The sequence below is a fragment of the Microcebus murinus genome, chromosome 4, assembly GCF_040939455.1.
Source record: "Microcebus murinus isolate Inina chromosome 4, M.murinus_Inina_mat1.0, whole genome shotgun sequence".
Taxonomy (NCBI): Eukaryota; Metazoa; Chordata; class Mammalia; order Primates; family Cheirogaleidae; genus Microcebus; species Microcebus murinus.
The window spans coordinates 89,938,048-89,953,904 of record NC_134107.1 but is presented as its reverse complement, the minus strand read 5'-3'; the positions used below and the strand labels follow the sequence as shown (position 1 = coordinate 89,953,904).

Below are 15,857 nucleotides of genomic sequence, written 5' to 3'. Positions count from 1 at the left end.
AATAGATTTCACTTTTATTTTTATGATTTTTAAATATCATATTTCCATTTATGTTTCTTATTTGTGCCTCTTAAGCCCTCTCTGTCAGAGACATAGCCTTAATAACTAATTATCATATGTAAAACTTATAGCAAAAATATTTCTTTTTTAATAACATAGCATTGTTTTGTTTAAATAATATATTTTGGAATTCAGCGAGCTCTATAGATATCTCAGAATCTTGCTAATTCCTTTTCTGTTTTTGGAAAATTGTCATTTTAAGGAGCAGGTCTCACTGTAGTTTAACACAGAGCTGTTATCAATTCAATGGCAGAGTTGGTAATAGAATTGAGCTTTCTAAAATTTTCAGTACTTCTTAGATTCATTGGTTTTAAATCTTCAAAAGATTTCAACAATGAAAATATTAGTAGCCACAGTGTCTGACACATAGAAGGAGCTCCACAAATAGTTGTTTTTAAAAATTCTAAGCTTTAAATGTTTTTTATAACCAGTTATTCTGATTTTACCTGAACTGACTTTATACCATGCAAAGAAATAAAACTCTGTACTGTGAAAACAGTACTCAGGAAAAAATAGAAAGAGATTCAGCTCTTTCTCTTCTTTTATTACTGATTACATTGTGGAAATACAATTATGGAAATGAGGCAGTCAATCAGCCTCACTGATTTTTTTTTTTCTTATTGGGATCTGCATCCTTGTACTGTCTCTGTAATATAGTCAGTCTTTTTCTTACTTGCTTAAGCTGTTATATTTTGTGGGCCATGAATTTTTTATTTTAAGAGAAATAAATGTTTTATTAAAAAGCATAATATATAAGGGAATAAATATAAATTATAATCATGTTCTACTTAAGTCTCGTGATTTACTTTTTCCATAAGAAATCAAGATTTGTCTTCAGATAATTATTTGACAATGATTTATTCACCTATTTTTAAATTATATATTTATAGCTGTATTTCTCATTTCTTTTTCTTCTACAGTCTAAAACTATAACAGTAAAGAATTCAGATACAGCGAATGAAGTTATCAACATGTTATTTTCAATGCTAGGGATAACTGTAAGTTACTCTGCTAGATAATCTTAATTAAACAGATTTTGATACTTTAAATGTATGTAAATATTATCTCTTTCATAAGACAGCTGATTATTAGAAATACCAGTCATATCTTGTTCCCCAAAATGTGGAAGTTAAGGACAATAAAGCTTTAATACCAGCTTAATATATGGGTGCTGTTCATCTACTCTTATTTTAAAACTTGTATGAACTGAAAAACATAATGAGATTAGACTCTAATTTTAGTATTCACACCACATTCTTCCATGTTTTGCTTTTAGCTTCTTTCCTTTCCTGTTTTTCTGTGACAGAGGTTAGTTTTTGAAATTTTGGTAGTGGAGAATATTATAATGTTTGAGGATGAGGTGGAAGAAAGAGAACTGGAAGGTTCTTCTCATTGCTTCTCTACCAGTTATATAACACCATACAATGAGTACTGTTATTAAAGGGAGTGACTTTCAATAAGATGGAATCTAAGGGAAGCACTTTAAGAACATTATTCCTTGAATGAGATTCTCTATAAATATTAAAGTAAGTACACTGTCACAATTATGTGACATGATACATATTTAAAACATGCCATAATATCATTCGTTGTATTTACATTTGCTTATACACAGTGCTGTGATAAGCCCTTAAGAACTCAGGGCAATCAAAATTTGGGATAAGAAATCTAATTAAATTTAGTAATACATTTAAAGTGTAATTAAATTTATATGTACTGAATGAAGAAGGCATCTCTACACTGATTTCTAACCTGTATGAATATATTTTAGAAGAGAGTGGATAGTTTTAGGGCTAGGAATAGAGATTAATGACATGATTAATTTTCTTATCTATGGGTTTCCTTTGGATAAAATGATCAATCTCCTCAAACCAAAAAAAAAAATTTCTATTATTAATTTGATTAGAAATTGAGGCTGTTTGGTTATACCTGTTCTAAGGGATTATTACAATGTTATCAGGTACTACATAAAAATAAAATATTTTTATTAGATTACTATTCCTATTTATGACAAAAATTTTGGCTAGGGGATAGAGCAGGGAGGAAGTGACAAGCTGAGTGTTTGGGAGGAGGAAGGGAGGGTGGTTTGCATGGTGTCCTTCATAGCCAGGCCCATGATTTTTAACCAGAAGTTAAAGGCAAGGATATGAAATATTGCCAACAGATTTATCTGTTCAAGCTTCATTTAAAGCATTTTCACTTTATCCCTCCTAGAGGATTTAGCAAAATCCATATAATTTAGTGTTATTTCTTTCAAGTGGGACTTATAGTGTTGCTGGGTTATAATTCTGCTAGCGAACAATTTTATTGTTTTCCACGACTGGGCCTATTCTCTAGATAGAATCTTATCCTTCCTGTCCCCAGGATTGGACTTACCCAAACTAAAGGCAGTGTAAACTATGCCAACTACCTATGTTCTCAAAGCCTCTTGGTCATTCTTCTCCTACTCAGAAGAGCTAATAATCAGCCTTTGATATTTTACTTTTAGCCACAGACACAGCAGTATTTGTGGCTTTCTGGATAACAAGGTTTCTTTGCAGGGGCATGTTGGAGGTTAAGTCCAATATTCTCTGAGAAGTCCAGATATACAGCGGAAGTCAGGACTCTAAAGAACAGATTAGCCTTTTAGAACCAGGAAGTTTGTTCTTTTGTAAAAGGGCTTACCGTGTTTCCCTGAAAATAAGACTACCCATAAAATAAGCCCTAGCAGGATTTCTAAGCATTTGCGCAATATAAGCCCTACCCTGAAAATAAGACCTAGTGATGGGCGTGGCTACAGCAGTATATCTGCGCAACCCATGCATTTCATCCCTCAGCGGTAAAGTAGAGGAGCAGCCCTTCTCATCTGCCCCATTGTGACAGCTACTATCGCAGAGGTGACCGGGAAGGTGCAGGCAGCCCCACCGACAAGGTCAGCTCCCCCTGTCAGGTCCCGGCCATCCTGTGCATGCTGCAAGCTGAGGCTTTGAGGGCAAAGTCTCCTCAGCGAATTGAGGAGCAGGATGCTCCACTTTAGGTATTATGTGTCTCCAGGAGGAAGAAGGAAAGCTGTGGCTGCTCTTTTACTATGATGATGTTCCAGAAGAAGACAACTTAACTATATTTGAATAAATGTAGATTGTTGTACCGTACTTAAAAAAAAATAACACATCCCCTGAAAGTAAGCCCTAGGGTGTCTTCTTGAGGAAAAATAAATATAAGACCCTGTCTTATTTTCAGGGAAACACGGTAGCTATGATTTCACATTCCATGTGCTACCTATATAGTGAGGGCCTGATTCCATTGCAGTTCATGGATCCCCAGCCATCACAGGAGGGAAAAAGGCAAGATTCCTGAGTCCTCTATCGGGGAATGGGGAAAGGGAGATTTGTTGTAGGAATCAGCACTTACATCCTCAATAACCATAACCACCCTCGTGCACCTGAATAGCATTGTCCCCAGGTTTTTCTTTTTGCAAAACATAAAAATGCCAAAAAATGTGTCCTCATTCAAGCACCAAATGTGAAAGATGTATTGCGACTTTTAATTCTTTTATCTCTAAGGGCTCTGAGAGAGATTACCAGTTATGGGTCAATTCTGGCAAGGAAGATGCACCATACCCACTCATTGGTAAGTTTTTGTGAAAATCGAATTGATTGTGTTTTTATTCTTTACACTTTAATTCTAAGTGTCTCGGAGAATTGGTTGTATGATCTGGTCCAAAGCTTAAATGCTATTAAGTAATCTCTCATGATACTCATCTAATAAGTATATAATTAAGCATTTACTATGTTCTTTGCAAATAATATCTCCTCGTTCAAGCAGTTAATGGTATAGTTGAGAGGAGAAATGTAAATTTTCCTCTCTGCTCTTTCACTTTAGTTATATTGCCAAATTTTTAAAAATTTTCCTGTAAGAAGGCAATATGTATTGATATTGGTATTCCTTTTTCTCCATACATTTATTTTCATGTTCAGTTCTTGAATTTCCTGTCCCTTTTCCTAACTATATGCTGCCTCTATGGAAGACAATCTATAATCTCAGTCATGCATCTTAATCCACCATGAGTATGTAACACCTGCTCTGTGCCCAGAACTTTCTTAGGCATCATAAAGAAAATGAGATTAACCCATTTGCTATTTCTCTAGCCTAATTTTCCAGCATGTGTTTTGAGGAATTAGTTTTGAGGAATTAAATAGGTTATACCTCACTTTATTTAAATCATTTAGTTAATTTCTTGATCAGCATTTTATTCAGTGTGGTTAATAACAAAAATAGAACAAAATGAAGGACAGTATCTGTAGCAAATTTTGATACAACAATAATGATGATGACAGTTTCTGTTAACAATTTTAAAATGCTTACTACCTGCCAGACATTGTACAGACCGTATTATATGCATTGTCTCATGTAACCTTTTCATTTATCTAGGAGGTTGATACTGTGTAATTTAGAGTATTCCAAGTGATCTGACTAATCTAAAACCAAACTTTTCTACAAAATGTATATTTTCAGATTTAGAATATAGAAAATGATCATGCACAGAACTTAGAACAAAATTAACATCATTTCATGTTTTTAATATTGTCATTTTTGTAAAAGCCAATGAGCAACAAAGGTGTCATTAAAAATTAAATATTTAAAATAGTTTTAATATATTAACTTAATTAAAAATAGGCAGATGATAATTTTTCGGCATAAAACAGCTCCAGACTTCATATTTCCTTTTACTAAAAATCAATAGGACATGATTGTTCCATGATTTGGCAGTTCTTAATTGTATATTTTAATTTTAATGTGCCTTACAATCCTCAATTGTAGATTACCAGCTAGCTATTTTCATAAGTTGATTTTTTTATTGCTGTTATAGAAGCCTTTTTTCCCCCCTAATCCCTGGAAGTTGCTGTAGTAATTGATATTAATGGAACATGACATTGTATGCCTATGCCACGTGGGAAGGAAGAGTGAGAGTTCACTGAATTACATTCAGGAATAGAAGTGAACTTATTCTCTGTACTTAAAAAATCTATAGCATAATAGTATTTGAGGATGACACTAAGAGGATACAATTACTTAGAGTACTAAAGAGCAAAATCACATTGCAGTCAGGTGTCTAGGGTTTAGTTTTTCTAGTTTGTAAATTTCTTTTTGTATCTGTTTTCTGTGTTTCTGATCCCCTGCTGTCTTCCTTCTAATTATTGCCTGTGAACACCAACCTCAGAAGGCAGTGGTTAGGAGGGAAGCATAAATCAACCCAGTCCCAATGCTCTTGAGTAACTCTAATTATGTAACTAATAAAAAGTAATGAAATGTCTTTATCACACAGACATCATGTGGTAGATAATGATAGTGATGCTTGACATACATAGTTCTTTGTTCCTGTTATTTAAATAATGTTAGCTACTAACGTTTACTTATTTGGTCTGTATAATACTTGTGTTATAGGTAGAGTAAATATTTTAAGTCTTAGAGTTGAGGCTGAATGAGGACAAAGATTTACTGAATATTTATAGATCTAGTGAATGTCAAAGGAGATCCTAGAATACCTTTAAATATTCTCAGATGCAAACATACAAAGAGTCAACATTATGCAATTCACAAACTGATCTGTGCATTCATTCCAAACAAGATAATCCGTAAAGGTTTTTCTTTTCTTATTCTCTCCACCCCCTCTTAAAACTGCTTTGGTAGGACCACTTGCATTATGCAGGGGTCTCCAACTGTAAGAATGTACGTAATCATTCAGTCAACAAAAGGATTCTTTATACCAAAATCCCAGGAGTAAATTGCAGTACGTTCTGTTTGTAGCATGCAAGGTCTCAGTACCAGTCAGTCTGAAGTCTACATATAGGTTTTTTTCTCTAGGGCATGAATATCCCTATGGAATTAAAATGAGCCATCTTCGAGACACTGCACTTTTGACACCAGGAACAAAGGACTCAACTACCCCTTTCAACTTCCAAGAGCCCTTCCTCATGGAAGAGCTGCCCCGAGAGATGCAGTGCCAGTTTATCCTGAAGCCCAGCCGCCTGGCTGCAGCCCAGCAACTGAGTGGTGAGTCTCCTCTTCTTCATAGAGTCTTCTTTCAGCAGAAGTTTTCATTTCTGAAATTTAGTACAAAAGCAAAGACCCAGTCTTCTAGCCAGATGAGTTTTATATATATTTATATATTTTTTGGAATTTGCTAAGTGTTTTGAAAGGAAAGATGGACTTTTAGAAGAAGTTTTATAAATCAGCAATAGGCATGACTGACAACCAACAGCTAGTGGCAATACAGTCTGTCCCTTCTTTCTACACCATTCTGTCCCCTTTAACCTTATGCCTTCTGCAGAGTCAAAGGCACCAGGCAGTTCTGCAGGTGCTTCAATACCTTCTTTGTACTGCAACACACACCAACTGTGTGTTCCCCTCAAATGGTCAGATTATAAAAGGAGGCTGTCAGTGATGGGTGTCAGAGGCTGTGGTGCCCTACCTGAATCTTGGTACTGAAAAGTATGTGAAGATTAAGATGATTTCTACAGAAGTCTCTCCTTAGCCTACTAATCTGAATTTCCTGTGAAAATAGCCATCTCTTACTTATCCTATAATAAAGACTCTAGAATGCTAGAAAAATGTTCAACATAAGAGCATCACAATTTACCCTAACTTAAATTTAAGATTTAAGATTTCAATCAGAAAGTAAGATGGTGTAAGAAACAGGAAAATAAATACCAAAAAGTATGAGTGGGATAGCAGAAAAATGCTGAATTTCTGCAGCTGCCTTTGTCAGTTTGAATCAAGTGGGCTATCCAGTAAACAATGGCATTACCTTTTGCAAATGAGCAAACTCATGGAGCCCAAGGAGTAATATGTTTAAAAGGATGGCATGGACCTTGAGAGATCACTGAGGCCGCCTTCCTGCCACATGACAGATTATTGGCATCAACTGAATGCCAGGTGAAATTCTGAAATTCTTCATCTTTGTGTTATCCATTTGATGAAACATTAATGAAAAAAATGCTCGCACTATTTTTAACCCCATTGAAGAATAACCCTACTTAAAAAAATCATTGTATAGCTGTGCAAACTTAGAGAAAACAGACAAATCAACACTCAATGTAAAGATTTTTTAAATTTTATTTTATTTCAGAATATTACAGGGATACAAACACTTTGGGGGATGGGTATACTTTTCAGGTGGTGCAACCAGACAGTGTGCACCACATATGATATGTGTGGATTTACCCGTCCATCACCTCCTCACCTCTCCCATCTGCCCAACACCCTATGAATGTTACTTCCCATATGTGCACATTAGTGTTAATAAGTACCAATTTAATGGTGAGTACATGTGGTGTTTGTTTTTTCATTCTTGTAATACTTCACTTAGAAAAATAGGCTCCACTTCCATCCAGGATAATACAATGGACATAGTTCGTTTTTTATGGCTGAATAGTACTCCATGGTATGCTTATACCACATTTTGTTAATCCACTCATGTATTGATGGGCACTTGGGTTGTTTTCACATCTTTGCAATTGTGAATTGTGCTGCTGTAAACACTTGAGTGCAGATGTTGTTTTTATAGAAAGCCTTTTGTTCCTTTGGGTAGATACCCAGTAGTGAGATTGCTGGATCAAATGGTAGTTCTATTTTTAGTTCTTTGAGATATCTGAATGCTACTTTCCATAGAGGTTGTACTATTTTGCAGTCCCACCATCAGTGTATGAGTGTTCCTGTCTCTCTGCATCCACGCCAACGTTTGTTGTTTTGGAACTTTTTGATAAAAGCCATTCTCACTGGAGTTAAGTGATATCTCATTGTGGTTTAGATTTGCATTTCTCTGATGATTAGAAATATTGAACATTTTTCATATGTTTCTTGGCCACTACTTTATCTGCTTTTGAAAAGTTTCTGTTCATGTCTTTTGCCCATTCTTTAATGGGGTTGTTTGATTTTTTTCTTGCTGATTTTCCTGAGTTCTATATAGATTCTAGTTATCAGCTCTTTATCAGATGTGTAGCATGTAAATGTTTTCTCCCATTCTGTAAGTTGGCTATTTGCTCTAGTGATAGTTTCTTTGGCTGTACTGAGCATTTTAATTTGGTCCCATTTATTTGTTTTGTTGTTGCTGTGATTGCTCTTGGGGTCTTCTTCATAAATTCTTTGCCTATGCCAATATCTATAAGAGTTTTTCTGACATTTACTTATAGAATTCTTATGGTTTCATGCAGATTCAATGCAATCCCTATTAAAATAACCAACATCATTCTTCACAGATCTAGAAAAAATATTCTACGCTTCGTATGGAACCAGAGAAGACCCTGTATAGCTAAAGCAACCTTAAGCAAAAAGAACAAATTGAGAGGCATCAGTTTACCAGACTTCAAGCTATACTACATGGCTATAGTACCCAAAACAGCATGGTACTGGCACAAGAACAGAGACATAAACCAATGGAACAGGACTGAGAACCCAGATATAAAACCATCCTCATATAGCCATCTTACCTTTGACAAAGTAAACAAAAACATACAGTGGGGGAAAAAATCCCTATTCAATAAATGGTGCTGGGAAAATTGGATAGCCACATGTAGAAGACTGAAACAGGATCCATCTCTCTCACCTCTCACAAAAATCAACTTCAGCATGGATAACAGACATTGTAAAGGTTTTTCCTTGTTTTAAGTGTTAATACACATCAAAATCCTTTTTAAACAGAACCCTCTCTAATGCAGATTAAATTGTTTATAATTTTATTTTCATGCTATAACATTTATAGTTTCTGAAATAATTGCAATACCAGTGTGAAAATTATTTTCCTGTCCATCCCATTGATTTAAGGTTTTGACATTTTATTGGACAAAAGAGTTGTAAGTGCCCTTTCTTCTATTCAGTCAGGCTTTGTTCATGGTATTTTTATTCCTGGTAAGCTTGGATTCCTCCTGCCCCCTTTCAGCCTACTCAGCTCTACCACTTTCTCCATCCACTAGTTCCCTCCTATCTTTTATTTTTTTCCCAACAGAGCAGGTATTTCTCAACTACATAAAGTACAAATGAAAATTTCTTGTGGAAGAGGTGTGAAGATGCCTCTTTAATCACTTTCTTCATAAATCACAAAGGAGCCAGATGGCGTGGTAGATTAATGAATAAGCCCTTCTTATCTTTACTTTACCTCCTTATCCAACTTGAACTCCATAGTTATGATAATCTAGGTCTTGCAGATAATCCCAGCTTCTTTGACCTGCTTTCCCACTTTCCTCCTAGTAAAATCCCATCTCTGGATGAACTCTGAGCACTGCTAGAAGAAATCATACAGCAGGAGGGAAGCTTGATATTACTAATGACCAACATCAGTTGAACATTCCATACTAGGTGGAGAGTCTTAACTTTGTTTCTCTAAGGCATTTTCCAACTACTTCAACCAACTACATTATACATATGCACATCCAACCCTGTCACTTTCTGTTGATATAACCTCAAGCTTAAAGTATAAAGTTATTAATAAATCAGTAGATCAGCCATCATGGACTTCCTCATCTTGCCAACACCAGCTATACAGACTTACCTTGAATTTGCACCGGTCATCTTCTATTATATAAAGCTAAATTGAGTTTTTGGACTCTTAGACTGTTTGCTCACAGTCTTCGGCCATGTTGAAGGGGTGCTACAGAGATATTAATGGTTTTCCATCCGCTAAAATGTGAGCTCCATGAAGGCAGAGATTTTGGTCTTTGTTGTTCACTTCTGTATTCCCAATACCTGGAACAGAGCCTGGCATGTATAAATAGGTACTCAATACTTGTTGCATGAATGAACAAATTAATAGACCTGTTGGTAGCCCATTAAAGATACATTAAACTAGGCTGAGGAGAATAATAATCTCCTACTCTTCCACCTTTACACCATGTTTTTCAAAGCTATTTCTCTAGGTCCCTTGTCAGTTTTATTTTAATTTTACTAATAATCAGGGGTCAGGAATCCTAAGAGTTTTACACCCAGTTTGGCCAGTGACTTGCTCAATTAAATTGCTGGCATCATCTGCTTAGTTTCTCTGTTTGAAATTAAGATAATAGTGATTCCAGCTGTAGATGATTGATGCTAAATGTGATCAGGGATAATAGCTATAGAGCAATGGTGCAAAGGCCCAGCTGAGTATCAGAATCACCTGTGTAACTAAAAAGTTATAGGTGAACCAGTTATGTGGGTTTTTTTTAATACAGAAGAATTTGATGAACCAACTACCTTATAAACTACTGATTTGGTCAGAGTCAGAAAAATTCTGTAAGGGGCTATATAGTAAAGTTGCAGGTCAATTCACAAAATCAAGGATATCATGTGTACATGCTTATATAACAAGAGAGAAACCTTCCTCAAACTTTTCATTGATAGAATTCAAAATATAATAATGAGTGCAACTTCACATAACACAGTTCTAATGAGAAGAAGTGAATTCTTTTGGAGGGATAACATTTCACTTAATTAGAATTTAAAGTTAGTATTCTACTCCATCAAAATTGATTGCAAATGTTCTGATTTGCAATGAGATTTTTATATTTCATCTTTAAAAACGTTTTTTACACATGGGTACTGCCAAATACTGATTTATAAGCATCTATTATTTGTTGAGCATATTCCTCTCTTGGATGGCATTTGTAGAATTTTGTTAGATTCTTCTCTTGATATTTGCCTTTGAACATATTTCATTGGAGATTAATCACTTCCAATTGAAGTTTAGATGGAAGCTCCTCAATTGTATAGTTCAGTGGACCTTAAGATCTGGAAATCTCCTTGCTCTTGCATTGAGGTTGGCGAAACACTGCTGGAACTGTAGTTTGAATTCATAAAATATATCTGCTGAAAATTTGTGTAAGAATCAAGATCTTGCTTCTTGTTTTAACTTTTGACAGAATGAGAAACGTATAAAGCAGCTTGACTTTGTGATAAAACATTAGTTGTCTTCAAAATGACTTTACTGCATGCAGTAAAAGTTATATATATATATAAACACTGTTTTGCCTTGTAATTTTAGGTCAGATTCATTAAGAAACATCATTACATCTACAGTGAAGACTAATTTCCAGAGCCATTGATTAATAGTGCTTGAGGGCAGTTAGTCTCATTCATAAAAACTTCAGTCTCAGCCCTGAGTTCAAACTATCACTATAAAACTTTAGCATTGCTGAGCCACTGAACTGCTGTGTAATAGCACAAGACAAGCTAATATTTGGCTTCTCTTTCTGAAAAAAACTCCAGAATTGACAAATAGTTAAGTCCACAAGAGTAAATAAAGTTCACCGTTAACACTACTAATCCGGTAAAACTTGATAGATTCACATATTTTCCATGAAGGAACACTGATACAATGAATAGCTATAGGGATTAAACACTTTATGTTTTCACAACCTTTGTAGAATTGTGTCTTTTTCTGTTCCACGCATTTTCAGCACCATAATATATAACACATCTTAGCAGGTTCAACTTCAAGTGGTACTAAATTATTACTTTCCCAAATCCTTTGAAAAGATTCTCACCCATAGTTGTTCAATGCAAATGATTCATGGTTAATTCTCCAGTCACTTCGAACTCAGCATTGACTTCTTGAAAAAACTGAGTAGTATGATTGGTAACATCTGTCAACTCATCAAGAACCAAAGAAAGTCACTTGCCTTGTTTTGTAGTTTACTACTGATATTACTTCTAATGTCCTCAACTATTCAATAATCTATTCTCACCCAAATCTGGTTTCTCTGGACACATTTCTTAATCTGCTGCAAGCATAGAAGACTTAATCATCTCACCATTGGTAAATGGCTTTCCTTTTTCGGCTAACAAAATTGCAGCCTCATTTTCATTTTTTTATTTTTGTGAAGAAATTCTGCCACTGCGAGACACTTCATTTTAAATATTCTAATTTTTCTGATGCATTGCTTTCATGTGAATTGGGAATATTGTGATTAGTCTGGTAACATCGTCAACATATATTGTATTCTTTTACCACAGCTATTACATCATTGCACAGTAAGCACAATATTTTGCTATTTTATTAACAATCATCTACACTTCCCTGCGCAACATTAGCAGTCCATTTTTCTCTTTTCTTGTTTAGACATGAGTAATTAAAAAGAAAAAAATGTGTTGCAGTATCGTGATACCATGGCACTTGAAACACTGCCAGGCTGTAACAGGATGACTGCAATTTGTAATGCCCTAAGCAGTAGTGCAAAGCAATGAGAGTACCACATATCGTCTCTGTCACAGTTTCTCAACTCTTTCATTGAGTATGAAGTGAAAGCAACCATTAATAATGCATAAAGGAGTGAGTGTGGCTGTATTTCAATAAAACTATTCTGGGCAGTAAAATTTGAATTTCATATATGTCACTAAATATTATTTTGGTTTTTCAATGTTTTTAAAAATGTGAAAACCATACTTAACTCACTGATTATCCAAAGAGAGGTGTCAGGCCAGATTTGGCCCAGAGAGCACAGTTTGCTGCCCTCTTATTTAGATGATTAAAATGCAGTTAATTAAAAAACATTCCAGCTAAAGTCTCAGTATTCTACCAGATTTGTAACAGAATTCACAAAAGTAACAGAACCATCTCATTTGACTTGTCTCCATTCTTTTGCCTGGTATATCTTTGTAGTGTTTTAATTAGACTCCAAAGTCACCTAGAAAGACTAAAGATCTACAAAGAATCTAGAAATCCTAAAAATGGAACTGTCCCCTGGATGATGACACTCTTCATAATGTTATCAGCAATTTCTACATAGAATTTAACAGTTTAAATAATACTTTCTTTTAAGCCTCCAAACAACCATGCAAGATTACATTATTATCTCATTTTACAGATTAGCAGACTCAGACTGTATCCAGCATCAGAAAGCATACAGTAGTCAGTAGAGCTGAAACCTCAACATAGGCCTTCCGTCTTTGAATCTCTACTCTTTTCGCTAGACTTAACTGCTACTCTGTTATGTGGGCATGTTAGCACTAATTCACTTCATGTTCTTGATGTTTTCATTAGAAGGCAACACACCACTATGGAGATTGTTTTCATTATTCTCATAGCCTTATTGTAATATAAAAATATGGCCATATGATTATCAAAATGCAGTGTACTTTAAATTCCACACTTTTGTCACCTTTCCCACCCTCTGTGCCCCAGCTCATTCCTAACATAAATCAAAATTAAAAAGACTCCCTTATGAGAAAATCAGAATAAGAACAATAGTCTTTTCACTCTTTTTCTCTACTCTTGTTCACATACATACCAACTATTTAATATTAACCTGACTTCTAAAAGGGAAAAATGAGTTAATACTTCTTTTTTCAGCATATATTATAAATATATAGAATTTGGCCTTATTTACCAAGTGTCACTTGTTATAGTCAGAGTTTATCACACTGTATTATGGCCTATTTATTTGAAATGCAGGGTTGAACACAGTGGCTCACACCTGTAATCCCCACACTTTGGGAGGATCACTTGACACCAGGAGTTCAAGATCAACCTGGGCATCATAGTGAGACACCATATCTGAAAAAAAAAATTTAACAAAAACAAAATCCAGGCCAGGCACAGTGGCTCACGCCTGTAATCCTAGCACTCTGGGAGGCCAAGGCAGGAGGATCTCTTGAGGTCAGGAGTTCAAGACGAGCCTGAGCAAGAGTGAGACCCCATCTCTATTAAAAATAGAAAGAAATTATCTGGACAACTAAAAATATACAGACAAAATTAGCTGGGCATGGTGGCGCATGCCTGTAGTCCCAGCTACTTGGGAGACGGAGGCTGAGGCAGCAGGATTGCTTGAGTCCAGGAGTTTGAGGTTGCTGTGAGCTAGGCTGATGCCACAGCACTCTAGCCCAGGCAACAGAGTGCGACTGTCTCAAAAAGAAAAAAAAATCCACAGAATTCATAAATTCTTAAATTTCTTAATCCTAGGAAGTAGATATTTTGCATGGTCTCTTATGTAGAAAATCATATCTTGTTTCCAGGGTTAACAGGGATATAAAAGAGGGAGAAAATTTCTTAGAGTATTGGCTGAGAACAATAGAAAATTTCTATTAGAGAACTGGCTGAGAACAATTAATATTTTATTTTTAAACCACCTGAATAAAATAAGCCACAATTAGATAGTCAAAACTCCATATCTATGTTTCTTAGGCTTTTTGTAATTAGCTTAAGGAAAAGATCCCTCTTAACCATCATAACCATAGGTAAGCAGAGTCGTCCCCAGTCTGTTTTGCAAATTTCTCCCTCAGTGTGGAGAAGACATCCTACTATTAATAAATAGTCTTACACTGAACACAGACTAGCAATAGGCCATCCCCTGAGACTTAGATCACTGTAACTCATCCTTGGGGTGTTGAGTTCCCAGTGAGATAGCTGTAGTGATAATTGGAAGTTCAATATCTAGACATTCAAAGATGTGACCTCAAGGCCCAACTCACATGTCATTTCTCAGAAATCTTTACTCCTTCAGGCAGGTAGTCAGAGCACTTACATATATTTCCAATATAACACATTAAAAATTATGTCATGATTATTTGTTTATATATTTACATGTATCTTTAGACTATAAGCTTCTTAAGACCTGGGCACACATACCAGGGCTTAGTCAAGTGTATAAAACAGAGGAGAAGTTAAATGAAAGATTGAATGACTTAGTCTCCCCTAGTGTGAACAAACTTGAGTGGAGTGGAAGAGTTCTACAATTAAGTGGGATCTTTCTGAGTGTGGTCTGAAGTAGTTCTTGGAGTTCCAGCCTGAACTGAACTTTTATGGTAGATGGTAAAATATGGGACACATTTTTTTCTTCTACCTGTTTGCCCTGTCATACCAGTGTTCTCCCCTGTGTGTTTCCTATTCTTACTAGGGGGGAGGTATTGTTATTTGGGGAGTTATATGGCCAGAATAGAATTTCTAATTAAAATTTTTGTTATGATTATTATATAAGCACAAGTTTTAAGAACTGTAATTTTTAATATTCAGTTCCCCAATTTAAGCATGAAAAAGCACCAGCCTGAATCTTACTGGAGTTACCTAGGAAATCTTGATTTATATGAATTTAGTTTGCTTTATAATTACATCACTCATTTTTCATAGTAATAGCATGTTTTTTTATCAGCTTTTGACATTTAGTAAGAGCTGTGTATTACAAACTTTGCAAGAAAGTAAACTTTAATGAAATTTATTTTCTTAGTCCCAGAGGAAACCTGAACTCTCGGGTTGAATGCTGTATATAAACAAAAGGCATGGCTACAGCTAAAAATACTTACGATAAAGTAAAGGACTCAATTCTTTGTCCTCTGTCAGCACTCATAGGATAGCTGGTATATAACCTGTTAATAAAGCATTCTTCTTCAGAAGTGTGTGAAAGCTAAAAAAAAAAAAAAGTCAAATAAATATCATAGTTTAAGAAATAATAAAATTAAGTTAGATGTGAGCAAATCAGACTGAGTACAACTACTTAACATATATATTAATATTAATGTACATATGAAACCAACATTTGCACAGATTGACATTGCTAGACATAGAGGAACCCCTTCTTAGATTTAATAAAGGGTTTAGTTTCTGTTTTTTAAACTGGTAGAGGTTGGGAATGTCAGGGAAGCATGAAAGTGCTTTAGCTAAGCAGAGGATTGATATTCCTTCATGTCTGCAAAACCTCCTGAAGGCTGTGAAACCAAATGGAGAGTGGATGCAGAGAGGAGGTCCTCTTTGTGAGGAAGAGATTGGTATCTTGGCAGCTTTAATCAACATTGCTGTGACCCATGCCCTTGGCAAAGTAGTACTTTTCAGACAATATCCTACATGATCCCCTTCAATA

At 35.2% G+C, this 15,857-nt stretch overlaps 1 protein-coding gene across 2 annotated transcripts in view; it reads left to right on the top strand.

Moving 5' to 3' along the window:
- Positions 1 to 15,857, top strand: part of ARHGAP20 (Rho GTPase activating protein 20) — a 96,203-nt gene that overhangs the window by 56,060 nt on the left and 24,286 nt on the right. For both annotated transcript variants that reach the window (XM_012773766.3, XM_012773758.3), the window contains 3 exons: positions 981 to 1,058; positions 3,603 to 3,669; positions 5,905 to 6,093. In XM_012773766.3, coding sequence (XP_012629220.2) covers positions 981 to 1,058; positions 3,603 to 3,669; positions 5,905 to 6,093 — 334 coding nt within the window. The remainder of the gene's footprint in view (positions 1 to 980; positions 1,059 to 3,602; positions 3,670 to 5,904; positions 6,094 to 15,857) is intronic.